General features: G+C 30.3%; 1 protein-coding gene across 1 annotated transcript in view; it reads left to right on the top strand.

The window, feature by feature from the left end:
- LOC129230538 (zinc finger protein aebp2-like) overlaps positions 1–19,935 on the top strand; it is a 49,078-nt gene that overhangs the window by 23,797 nt on the left and 5,346 nt on the right. Inside the window, exons 3-5 of the mRNA XM_054864942.1 lie at positions 290–548; positions 9,299–9,417; positions 14,156–14,223. Of these exons, the coding sequence (XP_054720917.1) occupies positions 290–548; positions 9,299–9,417; positions 14,156–14,223 (446 nt within the window). The remainder of the gene's footprint in view (positions 1–289; positions 549–9,298; positions 9,418–14,155; positions 14,224–19,935) is intronic.

Raw genomic sequence — 19,935 nt, 5'->3', positions numbered from 1 at the left:
CTGCAGGTTAAACCAGATATAGACGTATGTATGTATATTATCATGAACTTTCTCTTTAAAACTTTCAGGTATTTTCTCATGAACTCACAATCCCCTTGATGTTTTTATTTTATTTCAAACTCTTTTTAAATTCAAACTAATAATTCTCAAGCTTCAAATAATTGTGTGTCATGCAGCTTTTCCAATACAGATTTTGTTTTTAAAGGAAATATTTATTTTATCACCTCGTAAACATAAGATTTTGAAGTTTATACTTGCATTATACAGTGACTTTTTTTCAAACATTTAGGTATACAATCGAACGTCGTGTTCCTTGAGCTGGCTGGAGCGTCACATCTTGTGCCATGGTGGTAACAAGCCTTTCAAGTGCATTGTGGACAATTGTAGTCAACGTTTTCCTACTCAGGCAGCTTTGCAACGACATGTCAACTCTCATTTTGATCAGAATGGTAGCCATGGAAACAAGTCCAATAAATGTCGAGATGAAATGGCCTCAAAGAACTTTCGAAGAAAAAAGCACCTTAAGTACAAAAAAAGAAGTGCATCTTGTAAGTATTTATTTTCTTTTTTTAATTTTACTTTGGATTCTATTATTTCACTTTAATAAAAAATTATCCAAATTCTCAACTGGGCATACTCTCTTTGCATGATAGTATTTAGGGTTTTAGTTTATATGTAAGTTACAGTTTTAGTTAGTTATTCTAAGAAAAATAAATAACCGTGAAGACTGCATGAAAATACATCATCATCTCTCATCGCCAATTTTTAATAAAATCATTTGGTATACCTGGTAGCTTCCAAACTTTTGGACAAAAGAGAAATATTCGTGAATATTAATGAAGTATGTTTTCTTACGAATCTTTTAAACAAAGGTTGCTCCTGTAAACAAACTTCCTTTATACATAGTGCAAAATATCAAAAGTTTTTGTTTTCCATGTTTTTATGGTAATTATCATTCTGGTGTATGTGTATAAATTTATATTTGATAAATAAAAAACTAGATTGTTAAATTTTATACATAAATTAACAAGTCCTACTCTAGTTTTGTTGCCTTAGTAATTCAAGTTATAATTTATAATCAAATGAATTTATCTCTATTTTCTCTATTAAAAACACATTACATATTTAAAAATAAAGTATTTTCTTCAATTGAAATTTCAATTAGCTATAACAGTCGCTTTATAAGTTTATATAAAATAAATCTTCAAGAGGTATCGAACACATGAGGGATTGCACGGGAATCCAGTACGCTGACCACATAGCCACCGAGCTGCTGCTGGCGAGAAATCTCTACTAGTATATATAAGCTGCGTGTAAAACTTTAGGGGCTGTTTTCCCATAATGTTCTGGCTAGTGCATTTTATTACTTTACCGTATGAATACTCTCAAGGGTTATTACTAATCTACTGAATTTCATCCCGATCTGAATTTCCGAAGCCGTAAGGTCTCCTTGTTAGAAACTTAAAAATACCCCCTTTAAGAGTTTCTGTGACAGTGTGACTGCTCTCTCTTGTGGGAACAGTGGTGGATACAAAGGGAGGGTCAGGGGGGTCATCACCCCCCCCCCCCAAACTATCGACAACAGTATCCGTCCACATTGTGTTCAAACACTTTATGTATAAAAGGTAAACAAATACCTTATCTTTTCAATTCATTAATTATTTTCGAAAGTAATTATCTGAACTAGTAGTTTGTTTCACTGTGTCTAGAATTTGCAACGTTTATATCCAATTAGGTGCCTTATTCCTGGCCAATTTGGGGTTTTTTATTGACTCCCCAAGTGGTTTCAGAAATTTTGGAGGGGGTCATTCTTCAGCATGACCCCCCCCCCCATGGGCGCCGATGAGGAGGGGGGCGATTGGGGGCTTTGAATAAGTCATTGCAAATGTCAAATTTTAATATCTCAAATCTGTATTGAAATTGGTCTCCATAGAGAAAATATCCTGTTAAAACACAGGGGGAAATATCTTAAATTTTTGCATATTCTTGCCCATGCCCTCCCCACCTAAAATGGTTTTCTGTATCTGCTACTGCATGGGAGCGCCTGACATAACCTCCTAGCATGATTGTCAATCTTGCAAAGATACAATGAGCATACTAAAGACAATAAATTTGAGACATTGGGCCAACATCATTTTTGTTAGTTTTAATAAATCAATTTTTTTATGGTTTGCCTTTGTATGCCTAGTTGAGAGTTAAATGCAATTATTGTATCTTAATTCATTTAAAAGACAATTTCATTCATCATATCTTGACAGTACTTCATCTGTGCGTAAAATCGTCAGCAATTTATGATTTGATATTCAGATTTGATTTACTTTATTTGTTTATTTTTGACTGATTGAATGTTATATATTTTTGTATTGTGTAATTTCAATCACATATGTGATTTGCATTTGGTGTATTTGTATTTAGTAATTTCATTCAAATACATAGTATTACTATTTCAGGATTGCATTAGTTAAGCTCTTACTATTTATCAAGTTTTAATGAAGTGTTTATTTTTGATTAATATTTCATACGGTATAATTGTCTCACAATCTCAACGTATGACAGATGAAAACCTTTTGAGTTATTTTGATAAGAGCCTGAATATGAAAATAATAATTTGACAAGGTTGTAACATAAATTTATTTACTGGTACTTTAAAGCCAAACTGGTACTTAAAACCCAATAAACAAGAGTTTTTTGTAATGTGGCCACAGCAAACTATCAAACAATCAAAAGCTCATCCTTTGAAGCTTTCAGAAACTGTAACTGGGAAAACTCTGAGCAATTTTTTGTTTTCCCTTTTTTATGGGGAGGGGGGGGGGGGAGGGGTGCTGAAATAAATGCTTCAATGCTGAGTTTGTGAGACTCTACTTTACCATAAATTTGAAATATGATTCATCCCTTATATTATTCTCCCAATTTTTCATTTGAACCCTTTGCATTCGAAAAAATTTTGTCGTAACACAAAGGTTGAATTATTTAGTGTTCAAGTATGTGTAGTCCCCAACTAGTACACATACTAGTTGGGGAAAACCAATGTAAATTAACACTGAAGTTTGTGTTGACTTCATTTCCCGTTTGATCTGATGCTGGTTAAAATGAGTTGGAATACTTGGATTCTCATTACCTGTACTATGGCATGGTACTCATAAAGAAAGCTGCTAGAGCTGCAATTTTACTACACAATAAATTTAAATCTATTTAGTGTAGTGTTTATATTAAAAAGTAGAAACTCTGAGCTTTTGAATATTTATTACATGAAATGGGGGGTGTATGGAGTATAAAAATTCGAACTTGTTTTGTCTATGAAACAAATCAAAGACTATGCATGTAAAACAACGTTTAATTCCTTAAAGCTTAAAATAAACTTAAAGAATCCATTTATGTTTAGATAAATCTGTGATAAGTATACTAGTAATGTTATAAACATGTTTCTTTTACTCCTAGTGTTAGTTACTCTTTGTGAAAATTTTTAAAATTGTGTGTTTCTTTTCTTACAGCTTTCTTATAATTCTGACTGACTCATGCGGAAAGATGTTATACGTCTGTGCCTGAGTCTTTTTTTTTATTACCAGTTTTTCTTTTCTTTTTGAGGGTCATCAGTGGAAACATATACTTTGATGGTTTAATGGTTTACCAAATTTATTAATAAATATTGTTGTTCTTGAGCTTTTATATTTAACTATAATAAACATCTCTTCCCTTTAATAAAATAGAAAAATAATCTATTTCCAAATTTGTAATTTTTTGTACTATTAAAATTAAATAGACATTAACAGTTCTGAAAAAGTTTTAAAGCACAAAATGAAAAAGTTGTCACTCCATAAGTTTATAATATTAAATTTTAAGTTTTAACAATATATTAGACAAAAAAGAAATCTGCAAAATGAACAAAATAGAAATAAGTGATGCGTTTAATAAACAGAATGCTACAAAACAATATAATGACAAAAAATTCGAATGATTTAGCAATAATAAATACAAATCTCCCTTTTTAGTCTTATTTCACTTCTTTCAATATTTTCTTGATATAATTCCAGTAATATTATTGTTATTGAGATGAGCTCCTAATTAAAAAAAGTTATTAAGGTAATACAATTTTTATTCAAAATTACTTTAAAAATTATATAATCTAATTTTAAATAAATTTTATAACAGTAAAAAGGCTAGACAAATAATACTTTGTTTGATCAATATCTTCTAGTGATTTTTTTTCCATTACTCAGGAAATCTATCACTCGATTAATTCAAAATTGATTGCTCATTGTTAATAAATAGCATATGGTAAATGTTGAAACATCAATAAAATTGCTAATGTAGGATAGATATCTTAATTTTTTAAATAAAAGCTGATACTAAGATTTTTTTTTTTTTTTTGAATTTTCCAGCACATAATTGCTGTTTTTATGATTATATAATTCTTTTCTGTCATTTATGAAATGTATAATTTGTGTAAAGTTGGAAATTAGCCATGATAGATATTTTTGCAACTAAAAATTTCAAAATGATTAACTGAAATTTTTGAAATCTAACTTTATTATATCAGTAAACTAAAGAGGATTCCGAATATCTTTTATGTCTCATACACAGTAGATTATTCACTCACTTTTACTTTCATTCTTACTTCAGAGCTCAAGGGTTCGTTACAATGCCTAATATTTCTTGCATTCTTTGGAAAAGAATTTTGTTTTCTAAACTGCTGATTTTTCTGAAAAATTATCTTTCTTTTTTTTTTTGTCTGTCAAAATGATTTATCATTCAGGCTTAATCGGTGTTTTTCCCCCCGAAACTGTTTCTTTAAAATAAGTGTATTGTAATACCATTTACCTTTGAGCAGAAACCATAAATTATAAAAAGAAAGTTATAAAAGCACAAATGAGCAAAAATATTGCATGCACTTGTTTTGTCGTTACAAAGAATCAACCCTTTTGTTAACATGTTTATCACCACTATGTATCTATTTATATAATGAAATCTTTCAAATTAAATTTTCACCGACTTCCTGTGCTGAATTCATTTGTAATTTGGCATGCTAGTGACTATTCAGTAGGTATTATTTATTATGATGGAGCAAAGTTTATTTTATAATGTCATGGCATTGGGGGCATACTTTTATGTTTCAATCATTTTAAATTAACCACAAATGAATTAATATTAATTTAAAGGAAAATATGCTGTATCATTTAAAATAACTTGCTGGAATTATAAGCCTAACCATATACCCATTTTACCCCATTTTCAAAATATTAGATTAAAAATAGAAAAAAAAAATTTTTTTCTTCCTGTAAGTTGAAGCAGCAACAAAAATGTCCAACTAAAGATATTATGACACAGTAATTAAAATTTCTCAAAAATCAGGAGCTGGAGATAGAAGTTTAAGCAGACAACATGCAGCTTGAATTTATCAACTTCAATTTAAAGTGTTACCTCTCACTAAAAATAATCAATTGAAAAAATATATTTTGTGAAATAGAATTCAGAACAGCCAAGTATAATGTCCCACTCAAAAAAATGCAAATTTAACTTCAAATAATTTGTTTTTAAAACTATATATTTTGACTACCCATTTTACCCCACTACCCATTTTACCCCACCTGACCCTAGTCTATAATAAGTTTAATTAATAAATCTCTAATAATTAGTTTGCTCCAAGTTTAAGGAACATTTTTCACACAAATCCTCTTAATATGCGAGTGAAAAAACTATGCTTGTATGTCAATAGAAAGCCCTGATTTTTCTGCATGAGATTTCAGAAATTGCATTGTTTAAATTTTCCAAGGCTATGAGAACATGAATAAAAATTATTTTACCTCTAACCAATTAATTCAAACTAAAATGGGAGTAAGCTTTTCCCGATAAACATTAGTCATTGTAGAATATCTTTATTAAGATTTTTCTCAATTTTTTAAGTAATATAAATTTAATTTTCTTATGCTAAAAAGTACAAATTATTGCGTGATAAAATTTTCTCAATTTCGCTTATCAGATTCGTCATTGGGGGAGAGGGGGACAGGTTAATTGTCTCCCTAGTTGTGAGATAATAATGTATTTACATGTATGGGGAAGAGGTTTTTGTTGTTTTTCGATATAATATGCATTGAATATATACATGTATGCTGTAATGGACTCTTTAAATTCATTTTCACTCAATTTCAGGTGTCCAGTTATTTAAAATTTTACATACATAGGCACATACAAAGAACTGATGATATTATAATAGTTTAGTTTTTGGTATAAATAAACTATGGGATGGGGGGGGGGGAGCAATCTCGTTTAGTATGACTGCAATGACTCAGAAAGTAATGCCCTGCTATTAAAACCAAAATTTGGATTGATATATATGTTAATGAAAACAAGGGCTGATTCAATTTTGGTGAAGTTTCACTGCTGCGTCTCGATGGATATGATTCTCTCTTGAGATTCAAAAGGTCCCAGTCTTGATTCTTGCCGAGCCCTTTTTTTAAGGGGGGGGGGTATGAAGGAGAATGTTTTGAATCCTGTTCAAACAAATATTTTTTCATGAAACAATTGAAATTGAAGAAAAAGAAAATTATAATTTTAAAAAGCTAAAAAAACTCGTTTTTGTAGGAATGTGATCTGAAAAAAGAAATAGTATGTTAAGTATGTTTAGCAGCGAGGGAGTGTTCCACGACTAAGTATAACTTAATGTTTTGAATGAGCTTAGAATAATAGAAATGAAATAATTGACAAAACAGTAAATGTAAACGAAATTGTTGGAGAAGAATTGTGTGGAAGTTGATGTAGAATCTTTGTGAAAATGTACGTAAATCCCACATATGCACTTGCACATCACATACACATTTTTTTTTTATTTTATTTTATTTAAATTAATTGATTGGTCTACTAACTTTTCTATTATTTGAAGCTCAGTCAAAAAAATAAAAATAAAAAAGTTGGTTTAGTTGTGGGATCTCCTCTTGTTGCTGAACATACTTTAATTTTTTTTTTTTTTAAAGTTTTTAGCTCATATCGCTACAAAAGCATATTTTTTAACTTTATAGAACTATAATATTCTTGCATAAAGATGTGAGCTTCATTTTGTATGAAAATTCCAAGTGGACCCAAACAGTGCTTTACTTAAATGAATTTTATCTTGAAGCTCACATCTTAATGCATAGATAAATTCATTCAATTATGATTGTGTTCCTTGTAACTCTGACACAGGTGCAATCAATATTTTTGCTTATTTGTTCTTTGATAATGTTTTCATCATTTATTTCTTATGGGTTTACTGTGCTTCTTCTTCTATGGGCAGGGATACTTTACTTTCATAAATATCAAGTGCCCATAGGCACATGGTATTTGAAGCAAACATAAAGCAAGAAAGTAACCATTTCATGAAATTCTGGAAATAATTAAAATGAAGTATTTGAAATGGTTATAAGTCTTTATTACTAAATGGAAAATTCTACTAATAATAAAAGAACATTAATCACTCAAGTAGAAGTACTTAAGAAAATGTTCTGATGAATAATGGAGAGTTGCAGCAGGGAAAGAGGGACTTCGGGAATATATTTCCCCAACCCTACCAAAATCCAGAAGATTTTCTTTCTTAACAAGAAAGAGAATAACTACTCAAAATTTTACCATATCCCATTCTGAATTTTTTTTTCTGGCCTCACCACTAAGTGACAGTGACTAAGAAAAATGTTTTAAAATGAACAAAGGGGAAATGCTTCAACAGATGATGGCCATAAATACGAACCCTCTACTTGAAGAGCTCATTTTATCTTCTAATTTCCTTTCTGATGCTAAGTTTTTTTCAGTTGCACTTTCAAAATAATCAATTTTAATTATTATTATATCAAACGTTTTTTACTTCAGTAAAATGTTACAAGAATATTAAATGCCTTTGCTGATTTTCTGACCAAGAAATCCTGTTAGATGACATAGTTGCTTAACTTTCTTGCTCTGATTTCCAACACTATGTTTTTGGACATTTGATGCAACAGTCAATAATAGTTTCTCTTAAAACATAATCCATGAATTGTTACTTTTTGTAATTTTAGTTGTTTAATCTTAATGCAACAAAAATATTTAAAAAGTAATGACTTTTCTGTTGCAATGAACTGTCCACTGTGAAATTTATTCATTTAGTGATAGCTGTTTGAAACTTAATTATTAATTAATGCCCTTACTTTAAAAAAAATGCACAAGAGAAAACTTTTTTTTTTTATTTTAGTTTAATTTAAATATTTATTTAACAATAAAAACTTTTTTTTTTTTTGAATGTAAAACAGTTTGATGAAACATTTTGCCTACATCATGTCAACTAGATTCTGTTCATCTTATAATATTTAGCTTTCCTGTGAGCATGTTTGTAGTGTGAAACACTCGTAAAATGTTTTGGCGTATAGTTATTGAAGTTGAAAGTTAGGCAGCTTTCTGAATCAAAAATCTGATTCAATTGTTCAGTTTTTCTATTTGCACTTTATTACTTCTCACTTTTGCACCTTCTTTCTGTGCTCTAAGTATGCACATAATTTATTCACTTACTCAAGAAAATCTTTCAAAATTGGTTTATTAACTTCAAATTTTCAAGGAACATGACTGAGTTTTTATTCTGTTTAATTCATTCTGCCAACAAAAGAAATAATTTTTATTGTAGGAAGGTTTATCTGCTAGTAATCTAGTTTCAACCAATTATTGACCCAAAACTTTTTACATTCCATGTGAAAATTTCTGCAAGCAAAATGGCTTCCTCCTTTGCTTTCTTAGAAAGTAAAACTGTAATTGTGTATTATTGATTGCTGAGCAAATTGTTCCAATACTATGCGTTTATAGTCTGAAACCGATAAGTATATTTGATATTTAAAACAAGAAGCATGATCTTCTGTCAATTATGTTTTTTGGAAAATCTTCCTAAGAGACAAAAAATGACTACAACTCATAATTCAGTTTTGTAAACAGCATACCATGCTATTCTATCTGCTAAAAAAAAGAAATATTTTTGCTTGATTTGGATTTTTCAAAACCTAAGGAAGACTAGAGTTTTTCCAAAAATAATATTTTTGGTCTGTTATTATGGTTTTCTTACCATTCTCCCATATACATTTGCTATGACATGATTTGGCTTCTTTCTTGGAGGTAAGGTAAAATAATGGCTTGTGCTTAAAAACTTCTTTCAGCATTCCCGAGAGTGACTAAATAATTCCCGCCAGTTTTCAATTTTCTAGAACAAATATTTTAACTTTTGATTCCAGAAAATTACTAAAACATTCCAGCTATTCACTGAATGAAATTAAAATATATTATGGTTCTCTTTCTGACTAAGTTTGTTTTGCAGCTGCCACAGAAGACTTCTTTGACACCAACATAATGGAACAAATAAAATTCAAGCTGGTGGAATCGAACATTTCATCTCAGAGCATGTCTTGTCCTGGTTTCGTCATCTTTCACAGCAGGGTGAGTACCTTTTTAAGTCTTTAAAGTTAAAATAAATAAATATGTATACCGAGTACCCCCGTTTCACCTGCAAAGAGCTCTAATTTTGCAACCATTAGTCCTAGATACATACTTCCAGTTGCAAAAGTGGTCAAAATATAGTGCAGAGTTAAGACATCAAAAGTTTGTAGCGCAAAAAAAGAAAAAGAAAAAATGCAAAATCAAAATTTGTATATGGTCCCTAGATTTCCTATATTGCATTTGAGGAAATCAAAAGCATGAAAACACAATTCGAGCACACAAAGTCTGACATTAGTAGGACCAATGTTCACCAAGATATGTAACACATCTATTCATGGAGATATGAAACAGCATTTTATGACTTGTACCACTTTACACTTGCATTCAAAAACAACTATTGGGGCAAAATATAGAAACTAGCAAGGGTTTAAAATTATATGCATGTATAGAATGTTTTTCAAATTGTATGAGCTTTTGTTAGAGTGTTTTTATGTATCATAGCATAACATTTGCATTTATTTTTTCATGGCAATGAAAAATAAAAACATTTTGCTCTTTTACTTCAACAACTTGTCACTCTTCCAAAAGGGCCATAAGTTCTATCTCAACTTTTGCAGGGCACAGTTCTTTAAAATGTTTCAATTTTTTTGTATTGGAATTGTTTTTCAATGGAAATCATTTCCCTAAATATAGGTCAAGGAACTGACCTACAACCTGTCTAAAAAGTTAAATTTTGTATTTTTTCAGTATTTTTCTTTTTTGCTTCAAGCTTTCAGTATCTTAACTCTGCATCATATTTTAACCATTTTTTTGCAATTGGAGGTATGCATCTAGGACTAAAGGTTGTGAAAATGGAAGTCTTACAGGTTAAACAGCGACAAACAGTAGATGAATAAATATTTCCTTAAAATAAAAGCAAAAAAATATATATTAATTTGAATTTTTGGCATCTTGAATTCAAATTATATTTTTCACAATCACGAGCGTGTGTGTGTATGAATGCACGTGTGTATTTGTGTAGGCGCATGCGTGTGCGTGTTGTGTATGCTGTACTGTGTGTGTAAGCTCGTGTGTGTGTAGGCGTTTGTGTGTGTATTTAGGCGTATGTGTTTGTGTCTGAGTACAGGCATGAGTGTGTGTGTGTAGGAGTGTGTGTTTGTGTCTGTGCGCAGGCGTGAGTGTGTGTATGCGTGTGTGTGTGTAGGACATGGATGCAACCTGGAGACGGTTTTCACAAGAGGAGCAGCATCGTGAGGCCGGTCGACGTGACGGTGGTGCTGGCAGAGGGTGCTGGTGGTTAAAATAAAAGGATAGGAATTCAAAACAGTCAAATGAGAACAATAAGCAATCGTGATTGCTCAAAAACCTGAGACAATTACCTTTCTGCTTTCTATAAATTTACACGGTAAAATTTACATGCACCAGTACTACATTATAGGAAAGGTCCATTTCTCAATGCAAAAAAAAAAGATGTAGCAAAAACACTGGGCTACATCAACTTATTAACTACGTAAGGAACACCAGAAAAGAACAGGAAAAATTAGGTTTTGTTGTAGGCTGTTTACAAACTGTTTTTAATAGCAATTAAAAGGTAAATTAATTTGTATAAGGAAATTAACTAAATAAAGTTGATATTTCCTGTTAAATATTTATCATATAAATTAAAACAGTTAACCAATGGCTATATATTCTCAAGGAAAAATAAGTAAATAAATTGTAGCTGAATGTTCATGACTAATTGCAATAACCCTCTTTACTATGACGTTGAATCTCTAATTCATGAGACATATCCAAATCAATTTAACTAACACTTTATTCATATTCAAATGCTATTGAGACAAACAAGAAATATGCATTCTGGAACAGATTCAACTACATACTATCGTTCGTTCTTCCACCTGAACCAAATTTACATATTTTGCTACAAGTGTGCTGTATTCAAATTAGCCTACTGATTTTAAAACAGCAATGTTCTTTTTTTCAATGCAGCATCAGTTTTTGTTCTTGTAATTAGCTAGACATCGTAAATTTTTGAGCATTCAAATTGCCCTATAGTTTTCCCCATAAGTTTTTTTTTTTCTTTAACAAACAAAAATATTTGTAACCAAGATTGTTTCACTGTAGTATTCTAGCACTATAAAAATTATTACATTCATTTTTCAAAGAAGTAATTCTTTACTAAGTATTTGTATAGAAATTATGGTGGTGGTGCAGTAAAGTGGGATGGTATCCAAACAACTTTTTATTCTATTCCAAATGTCCCCCTACTTTTTCAGATTTCAACACAAGTGTGATTCTTTTTTGATTTCAGTAACCTATGCTCGTATATGTAAGCATCCTTCCAATTTTCCCTTTTCCCCCCGATAACCACAAAAAACAGGCACTTTCATCAAAACCAAACACAATTTTTTATTTGTAAAAGAACAATATAAAAACACCAATCTTATAAATTATATTCAGTTAGTCATCTTTAAGAATGAGCTTAATTAAAATATTAAGCCAAGTGGTGGATGATCTTGGTTTTCTTTATTCAGTAAAAATTTGAGGTAGTGAATATAACTAAAATCAATTTATTCAATTTAAATAAATCCACATTACAAAAATTTTAAATATTCTGCCGTCTCAAGTTTAGCATGTATTGAAATTACCATTTGAGTAACCTTAGTATTTTTTCATTCTCTTCATTCATGGATCATGCATGATTCTAATTTAATCTTTTATTATAGTTTATGCTGTTTCGACTGTACTTCACTCTGATTTTTCTTTTTCAGCTTTTTTAAAAAATATTTTTGACTGTATAATCAAACTTCTTTCTTTCATAGGATATTATAGCATAACATTTAGGAGTTCTCTGTCAAACATTCAGAATGTCTGAAACTTTCAGATTTTTCTGATGAAACTTCTCTGCGGATGAATATTTTATATTTTCCCCCCTCCACTCTCTTTTCCTTAACTTTTTGGTGTACAGGTAACAAATATTCTAATGTACTAATATATCGTATTTCCATGGAAGCAAGTAACTGGTTTCTGTTTCACTCTTTAGTAACTGGTTTCTGTTTCACTCTTTAGTAACTCGTTTCTATTTCACTCTTTAATGTGTATATTTTTATTTCAGACTTTTTCTTTTCTTAAATTTTTGTTTTAATTTTATTTCCTTTCCAGATTTATTTGTGCTGTTTTAATTTTAATTTCTTCCAGAATCTTTGTTTTTTCTACTGTATCTTACCTGTGGTTGAGTAAGATAATTATCTTCAAGGTTTTCTTCAACTTGTATGAGCATTCTTGCTTGTAACAGTCAAAGCTCTGAAATTTATTAGGAAAAAACTTAGTTGATTAGCAGGGAAATATCTAAGTGATTTAGGGAGATATCCCCCCCCCCCCACCAAAACCCTGATTTTTTTTTTGTGACCAAAAAAAAAAAAAAAATGACTAAAATTAAATATTTCCCCCTTTGAAATTTTTTTTCTGGCTATTTCACTCATGATAAGCATCATTCTTCCACCCCCCCCCCCCCTTCAAAAAAAAGAGCGAAAAGATTTGTAATTTATTTTCATTTCAATTAACTTTTCTAAGTCTTAAAAGCTGCACACTTCAATATGAGACATTACGTTGTTTGTACTTAACTTACTTAAACTGAAGTAACCATATTTGCAAACTGAACTCATGAATGATGTGTTTTTTCCCTCTCTCTCTCCTCCCCCCCCCCCAATTGTTTAGTTAAAGTATATCTTTAGGCCAAAATATTGATGGTTTTTATATTCAAGTTGATTATTTACAAATTAAACTAAATTCTAGTTTTTTAAAAAAGAAGCCACTTATAAAATTTAACTATTTGAACAAAAAATTAAAGAATCATCTTTGAATATAAAGAAAATTCTACACGGTGATAAGATGTCACACAACTAAGTATAAATTGTTTTTTTTTTTAGTAATCTAAATATAAGAAGGATAAAATTGAATAAAAAATTAACTTCAATGTAAAAAAAATAGCAAAGGGTGTAGAAGGAGTTTAAATTGAATTGGGGGAATTTGTTACAATTTTTAATTAAAAAAAAAAAAACTAGCTGCATACGGTGGCTTGTGCAACCTGCCTGCAGCGAGTATGCTCTCAACCAGAAGCTTGTACCATTCAAAGATTGAAATGCTTCCGCTTCAAGCATAAAAGAGAGGGATTATAAACGCAGGAAAAAGTGGCCATAATTTTGCTGAAGCGAAAGGTGGCCTTGGGAAAGAATGATTGTGTGGGAGAAATGGGTAGCCTCCCAAAAGAGTAGAAATATCTTTGAGAGTTGATGTTTTAATTAATATCTGTGCTAATTTAAGTTGTAGAAAACCAAACGTTGTGTAAAATGGTGTCCAAAAAATTACAAATCTATCGATACCTGGTTGTATCATCAATTCTCTGGTGTTCAAAAACAGAGTGACATAGATAATCACCTACAAAGACACACTCAGTTTTTAATATATATGATATTCACCATATTTTTTTATCACATTTTGTACTTATATTGAAGTGAAGCTATATGAAAGCAGTTAAAAAAAGAAAATTTTCTGATAAAGCAATAAAGATTCTGGTACTGAGAATGCATTAATGATTACTTTACAGCATTGTGGATTTTTTTAAGCTTCTTTTTTAGTTGCAATTCGATTCTTTAGTTTTTATTTATTTTAGTTATTAACAATCTTGTGTGCATTCTTTTTTATGTAACTTTTCTAAATTAAACTTATTATATTTTAGGTAAAAGCAAAAAGATTTGAAAAATCTGGTAAAGTGCTTGTTCTGTTAGAGTGGATACCTCAGAATGTGTAAGAAGTTTTCAATTGTATCATATTCTACACAAAAATAAAACTTTTTTTACGTTATTTTGGTGAAAGATGCATTAATTACTGTTTAGATTTGAAAGGTTGTAAATGTAAATAAGAGGGGCAGGGGCGCCCACCTAGGGTGGGGGGGGGGGGGTATTATTAGTTTCTTCATAGCTCTCATCTTATAATATATTTTCGATTGATTTTTATGAGTTTCTCTGCCTCAGGAATTGAGTCAAAACATTGCTAAATTGAGAAATATATACAGTCGGGCCTCCATATATCGAAGTAGCAAATTGCCGAAAAAAAATTCGATATATAGAAATTTCGATATATGGAAAAGATCTTATTTTATCATAAAAGTATCCTAAAGCATTAAAATAAAAGCTAATTTTTATGTATGAAACCCAATTTATAATTTACACGAGTATCGGATTAAATGAAAGGTGATGATTAAAAAATTAACAGAAATTACATTTTTACGCCAACTATACATCTTCATATTCTTCGGCAATTCAACTTGATCGCAACATTAAGGGATTTTCGTTTTGACAATATGATCGAGAGAAAAGTAAAAAATCAATCTACTTAACTTGAATGATTTTTACTGAAGCTAAAAAGACTAGGAAAGATAATCAACAAACAAAAGGGATAATTTGAAACTGATTTTACAGTGTTACTGGTTACAGCTAAGATTTGAAATAAACTTGAGGGAATTTAAGAATTTCAGAACGGAACAACGACTTAACTACACACACTTCAACCCCAGATTTCTTATGAGTTCCGTAGCAACCTTTAGTGAACATAATTTTCTCCTCTAAACTTCATTTTTCATGAGACAAACAGTCTAAAGTGAAAAAAAAAAAATGTACGAATGTCTCGAAATTTTTTTTGATATAAAGAAACAATTTTTCTACATGATGAACATAGAAATTTGCTGGGATTTTCGATATATAGAAAATTTCAATATGTGGAAGTTCGATATATGGAGGTTCGACTGTAAATACCTTTGTACTGAAATGTAAAAAGTAATTATACAATGTTAAAATGCAAAAACTTTCAAAAAATTAGACACCTCTTTCAGTGTTGCAATATAGTAAACTCCTGATTTATAAGCGGTCCGTTTATCTGCGGGTCTTTTCAAAATTTGTTTTTATTTTTTAAAACTTATAATTGTGTGCTTTTAGATTTTACATATATTTTTTATATTCAATGTTAGTAGATGTAATGTTTTTATAATTTAAATGTACCTTAAAATGGTCCAACTATGGGCCACTTTTCGATGTTTTCAATGAAAATTCGATGTATATCTTTGATTTAGAAATTTGAGGACTTTAGCAATGGTAGCTATACATCTCGTCTTTCGAATGAAATGTTTAAAAAAATCTAAGTTGGAAAGAAAAGGAATTTTTTTCCCCGTGGCCCAAAATTAAAACTCTACTGGGTACAACTATGGGCCACCTCATTTTAACCGAGAAAACACAGTGAAAACTTGATCTGGCCTATTGTTGGCTGAGACTGCATGTTGTCCTCTGCTTGAAACTGTATAAAGAAATTTTTTAATTCATTATTTACCTTTTTTTTCCATTTTTTTTAAGACTTCATCATCACTTGTCGTTTCGAGTGATTAATAAAGTTCAACATGGTAAACGTAGATAATGTTGTTATCTGCCTAGGTTTTGACGTAGAAACATTTAAAAACTAGAAAAGTCTCACCAACTAAAGGCTAGATACCTATACATAAGTCTCAGAAAATACAAAGAACTGACACATTTTAAATGAGATCAGAAAAAAAAATTTTGAAAACTGAAATACGAAATCACATTTCTTTTTCCAAATCTCATAAAAATAAATAATTTTAAAAATTATCTCAGTTTGTATTTGGTCTGGCCTTCAGTCAGCACCTTCTTCAAAAACTCCTAGTACAGGCTATTGAGTGTCGACCCCCAAGTCGTCTTCTTTCTTTTCTTGCCATTATTTACAATAAATAACACAAAATATGACAAAAGCATCCCTAACATTCCCATTTTCGATAAATGTTGAGAGCTTGTGAAAACTACAAAACATTTTAAGTCAACAAGCCGCTTAATTCATAACTGACAAATTAGTAAAGCAAATCTGAACTTACCAGATCTTCCAAAACAGTTTTAGTGGTCTGTTAAAAGGAAACTTTTTGCTCTTCCATGAGTGAGTCGAATAACGTACTAAGAATGACTAAATTATCTGAGACATACAAAAACAATGGCAATCTCTGATGAAGCGTCTTTAACTACCTAAATGGTTACACTACCTGGTGATTTTTTTTGGAGCTTGGTAAGTTCGAAAAATAGGCCACTAGAGAGCAAAAATCATCGCCATAGCAACAGTGGCCTATTGTTGCCCCCCCCCCCCCTGGCACAAAGTTGTACCGTTTTACGGTTTGTGTGTTTTTTTTTTAAATTTATTTATTTTTTTTTAGCTATTGTGTACACTAAGCATCGTTTTTCTTGCAGGGAGATCAGGGAAAAGTCAGGGAACTTTATTTATCAGGGAAAAGTCAGGGAAATATCAGGGAATTTTGACAAAATAACAAAAAATCAGGGAAAATTTATTTTATGAAGAAAAAAAATTTTTTTTTTGCTTTACAGAATTAAGTACCCTAATTCCCTACGCATTTTCCGCCAATTTTCTGTTCAAAAAAAGTAAAATGAATGAGGTGCGATTATACACTGCCGCATATTTGTGCATCTTTTTTCCTCAACGTCAAAGTATTGAATCTTACTTATTAACCACAGGATGAACTTCCTAAGATTGTGTCTGTTAGGTTGTTTATTTTACCTAGCTTACAATTTCCTTTTACACCTTTCAATGCTACGTAAAATAAACAACCATACAGGCAAAGAAGAAGCCTTCATTAATGCCTTAGCTCCTTTGCCTTTATTCCATTGTCTCGAAGTAATTAGTGTACTGTAATCACAATTTCAAGAAGAAATCTTTGGTTTTTGAATTGATACTATAAAAGCTTAAAAGTTATTACTTCTTCGCGTTTTTAATTTTAATTGCTAAAATTGAACTTTCAATAAAAAAAAACTTTGTTGCTGTTATACTATTTGTTGTCACCGCAGATTATAAATCTTTTCTTTTCTTCAGATTTAATTGATTCTTTAATTTTATAACCAAGTTGTATTCTTCTTTTATGTATTTTAAAATTAACTTATTGTTTTTTGTTTTTTTCTTTTCTTTTTTTTTTTTTTTTTTTCTTGCATTTCAAAGTTGTTTGTTACAAAAGCAATCTTAAGATTTTTTTTTTTTCGTTACATACTGAAATCATTTGAAATAGAGTTAACTTGTGTACTTAAGTAAATATCTTTATTTTTTCATTGTTAAAATGCTGTATTTATTCATCAAAACCTATGTTTTTGATTACAGTGCTCCCAAATGGTCCGCTTTTCCCGCCAAAGTCCGTTTTTTAGGGTAAAGTCCGCTTTAGACCGCTTTTTAACATTTTGGTCCGTTTAGTCCGCTTTTGTATTGTTTTTACTAAAAAATCAGATTTTAAAAATTTTCAACATTAAAAAATACTGTGTGCGGACTTACGTTAAGCCCGAACACGCTGCCGCGGCGCCGTTTTTCTATTGAACTTGACTTTCTGGTATTATTTCGCTTCAGATTTACGTCATTACTCCTCTTATGGAAATCTAGCAAATGGAGAAGTTTGGGGGAAGAGTTATGACGTGAAATCAAAGCATTTTGCTACCGATATTTTTCACGGGTTCGTACGCACTTGAAAAAAATCAAGAATGTTTCATCAGTGCAATTTTCTGAACTTGTGTTCGATATGTAGCATCGCGAAAATTACTTCCTGTGTTTGCGAGTTCAATCTTTTTGCATCTTGTTAATATTTTGATGTTTTTGACAATCAGAAATTTCTTTAACATTCAGTAACTTAGATTAGCTTATTTTATGTTTAATTACAATAGATAATAAACTTTTTTTTCGGAACTATGAAACTAACTTTCTTGGACTTCGCCGAAAATAGCTTGCTGGATTTTGAGATTTCAATCTCTTTGCATCTTGTAAATATTTTGATATTTTTGGTAATCAGAAGTTATTTTGACACACTCCACCACAGATTAGCTTATTTTTTGTTTAATTTTAATAGATAAGAGACTACTTTTTTTTTCGAAACCATGGCAACATTGAACAACTTACTCGCACTTCGCGATCTTTTTGCATCTTGTTAATGTTATGATATTTTTAGCAATCGGAAGTTATTTTGACATAACACCTCCTTAGATTAGCTTATTTTTTGGTTAATTTTAATAGACAATTAATTTTTATATTTTTGGTACCATAGCAACATTGAACTTTCTCGCACTTCGCGGAAAGTGCTTGTCGTGTTTGAGATTTCAATCTTTTTGCATCTTGTTAATAATTTGATATTTTTGTCAGTCAGAAGTTATTTTGACACACTCCACCGTAGATTAGCTTATTTTTGCTTAATTTTAATAGATAAGAGACTACTTTTTTTTTCAAAACCATGGCAACATTGAACTTACTCGCACTTAGCGGAAAATTGCTTGTCGTGTTTGAGATTTCAATCTTTTTGCATCTTGTTAATATTTTGATATTTTTGGCAATCGGAAGTTATTTTGGCATACGCCACCATAGATTAGCTTATTTTTTGTTTAATTTTAATAGGTAATAAACTACTTTTTTTTTTTCGAAACCATGGCAACATTGAACTTACTCGCACTTCGCGATCTTTTTGCATCTTGTTAATGTTATGATATTTTTGGCAATCGGAAGTTATTTTGACGTACGCCATCATAGAATAGCTTATTTTTTGTTTAATTTTAATAGATAATAAAATTTCTTATTTTTGGAACCATAGCAGCATTGCACTTACTCGAACTTCGCGAGGAATTGCTTCTTGTCTTTGAGATTTCAATCTTTTTGCATCTTGTACATATTTTGATATTTTGCGCAATCGAATGTTATTTTCACATCTGCTATCCTAGACTAGCATATTTTATGTTCAATTTTAGTCATGTTTAGTTTTAGAGAATATATATATATATATATATATGTATTTGAAATTATGCCAACAGTGAACATACTTCGCGAAAACTTGATTCTCTTGCGCAAGATTTCAATCCTTTTGCATCTTGTAATTATTTTAATATTTTTTAAAATTGGAAGCTGTTTTGACATGTGCTACCTCAAATTTTTTTATTTAATTTTATTTTTAAAAACTAAAAATCTTTGTATTCCTATTTTTTTAAGTATTCATAATGACTATTTTCAATTTGAAAATATAGCTCTATGAACCTAAACTTACACATTTTTACATTAAGTTATCCAGTAAAAGCAGGCTCAAATTTACATTCAGTGTATTTATCGCTTAAGCAGCATTTGTATATTTTTAGGTATGGTGACTTTAATAAAAAAAATTTCTTTCTCACTAATTTTTATATGTACTTGAAGACAGTTACAATATTTTTTTGGTGCCCGAACAAATAATACATACATATGAAGAAATGATTTGGATACTTAGCATACTAATAAATGATTTGCAAACCTCTAATATTTTTGAACTTAGTCAGTTAGTAGCATAGCCAGAAATTACCTCCTGCTTTGGTGTTTGGTCATAAACTCTCATATGTATATAAACTTACCATATTTTGGCTGGAAATATGTGTAAAAACCAAGGGCTGTGGAGGGGGAGGGGGG

Source organism: Uloborus diversus, chromosome 9 (genome assembly GCF_026930045.1).
Source record: "Uloborus diversus isolate 005 chromosome 9, Udiv.v.3.1, whole genome shotgun sequence".
Lineage (NCBI taxonomy): Eukaryota > Metazoa > Arthropoda > Arachnida > Araneae > Uloboridae > Uloborus > Uloborus diversus.
The sequence above is the reverse complement of the archived record's forward strand: the minus strand, read 5'-3'. Positions and strand labels throughout refer to the sequence as shown.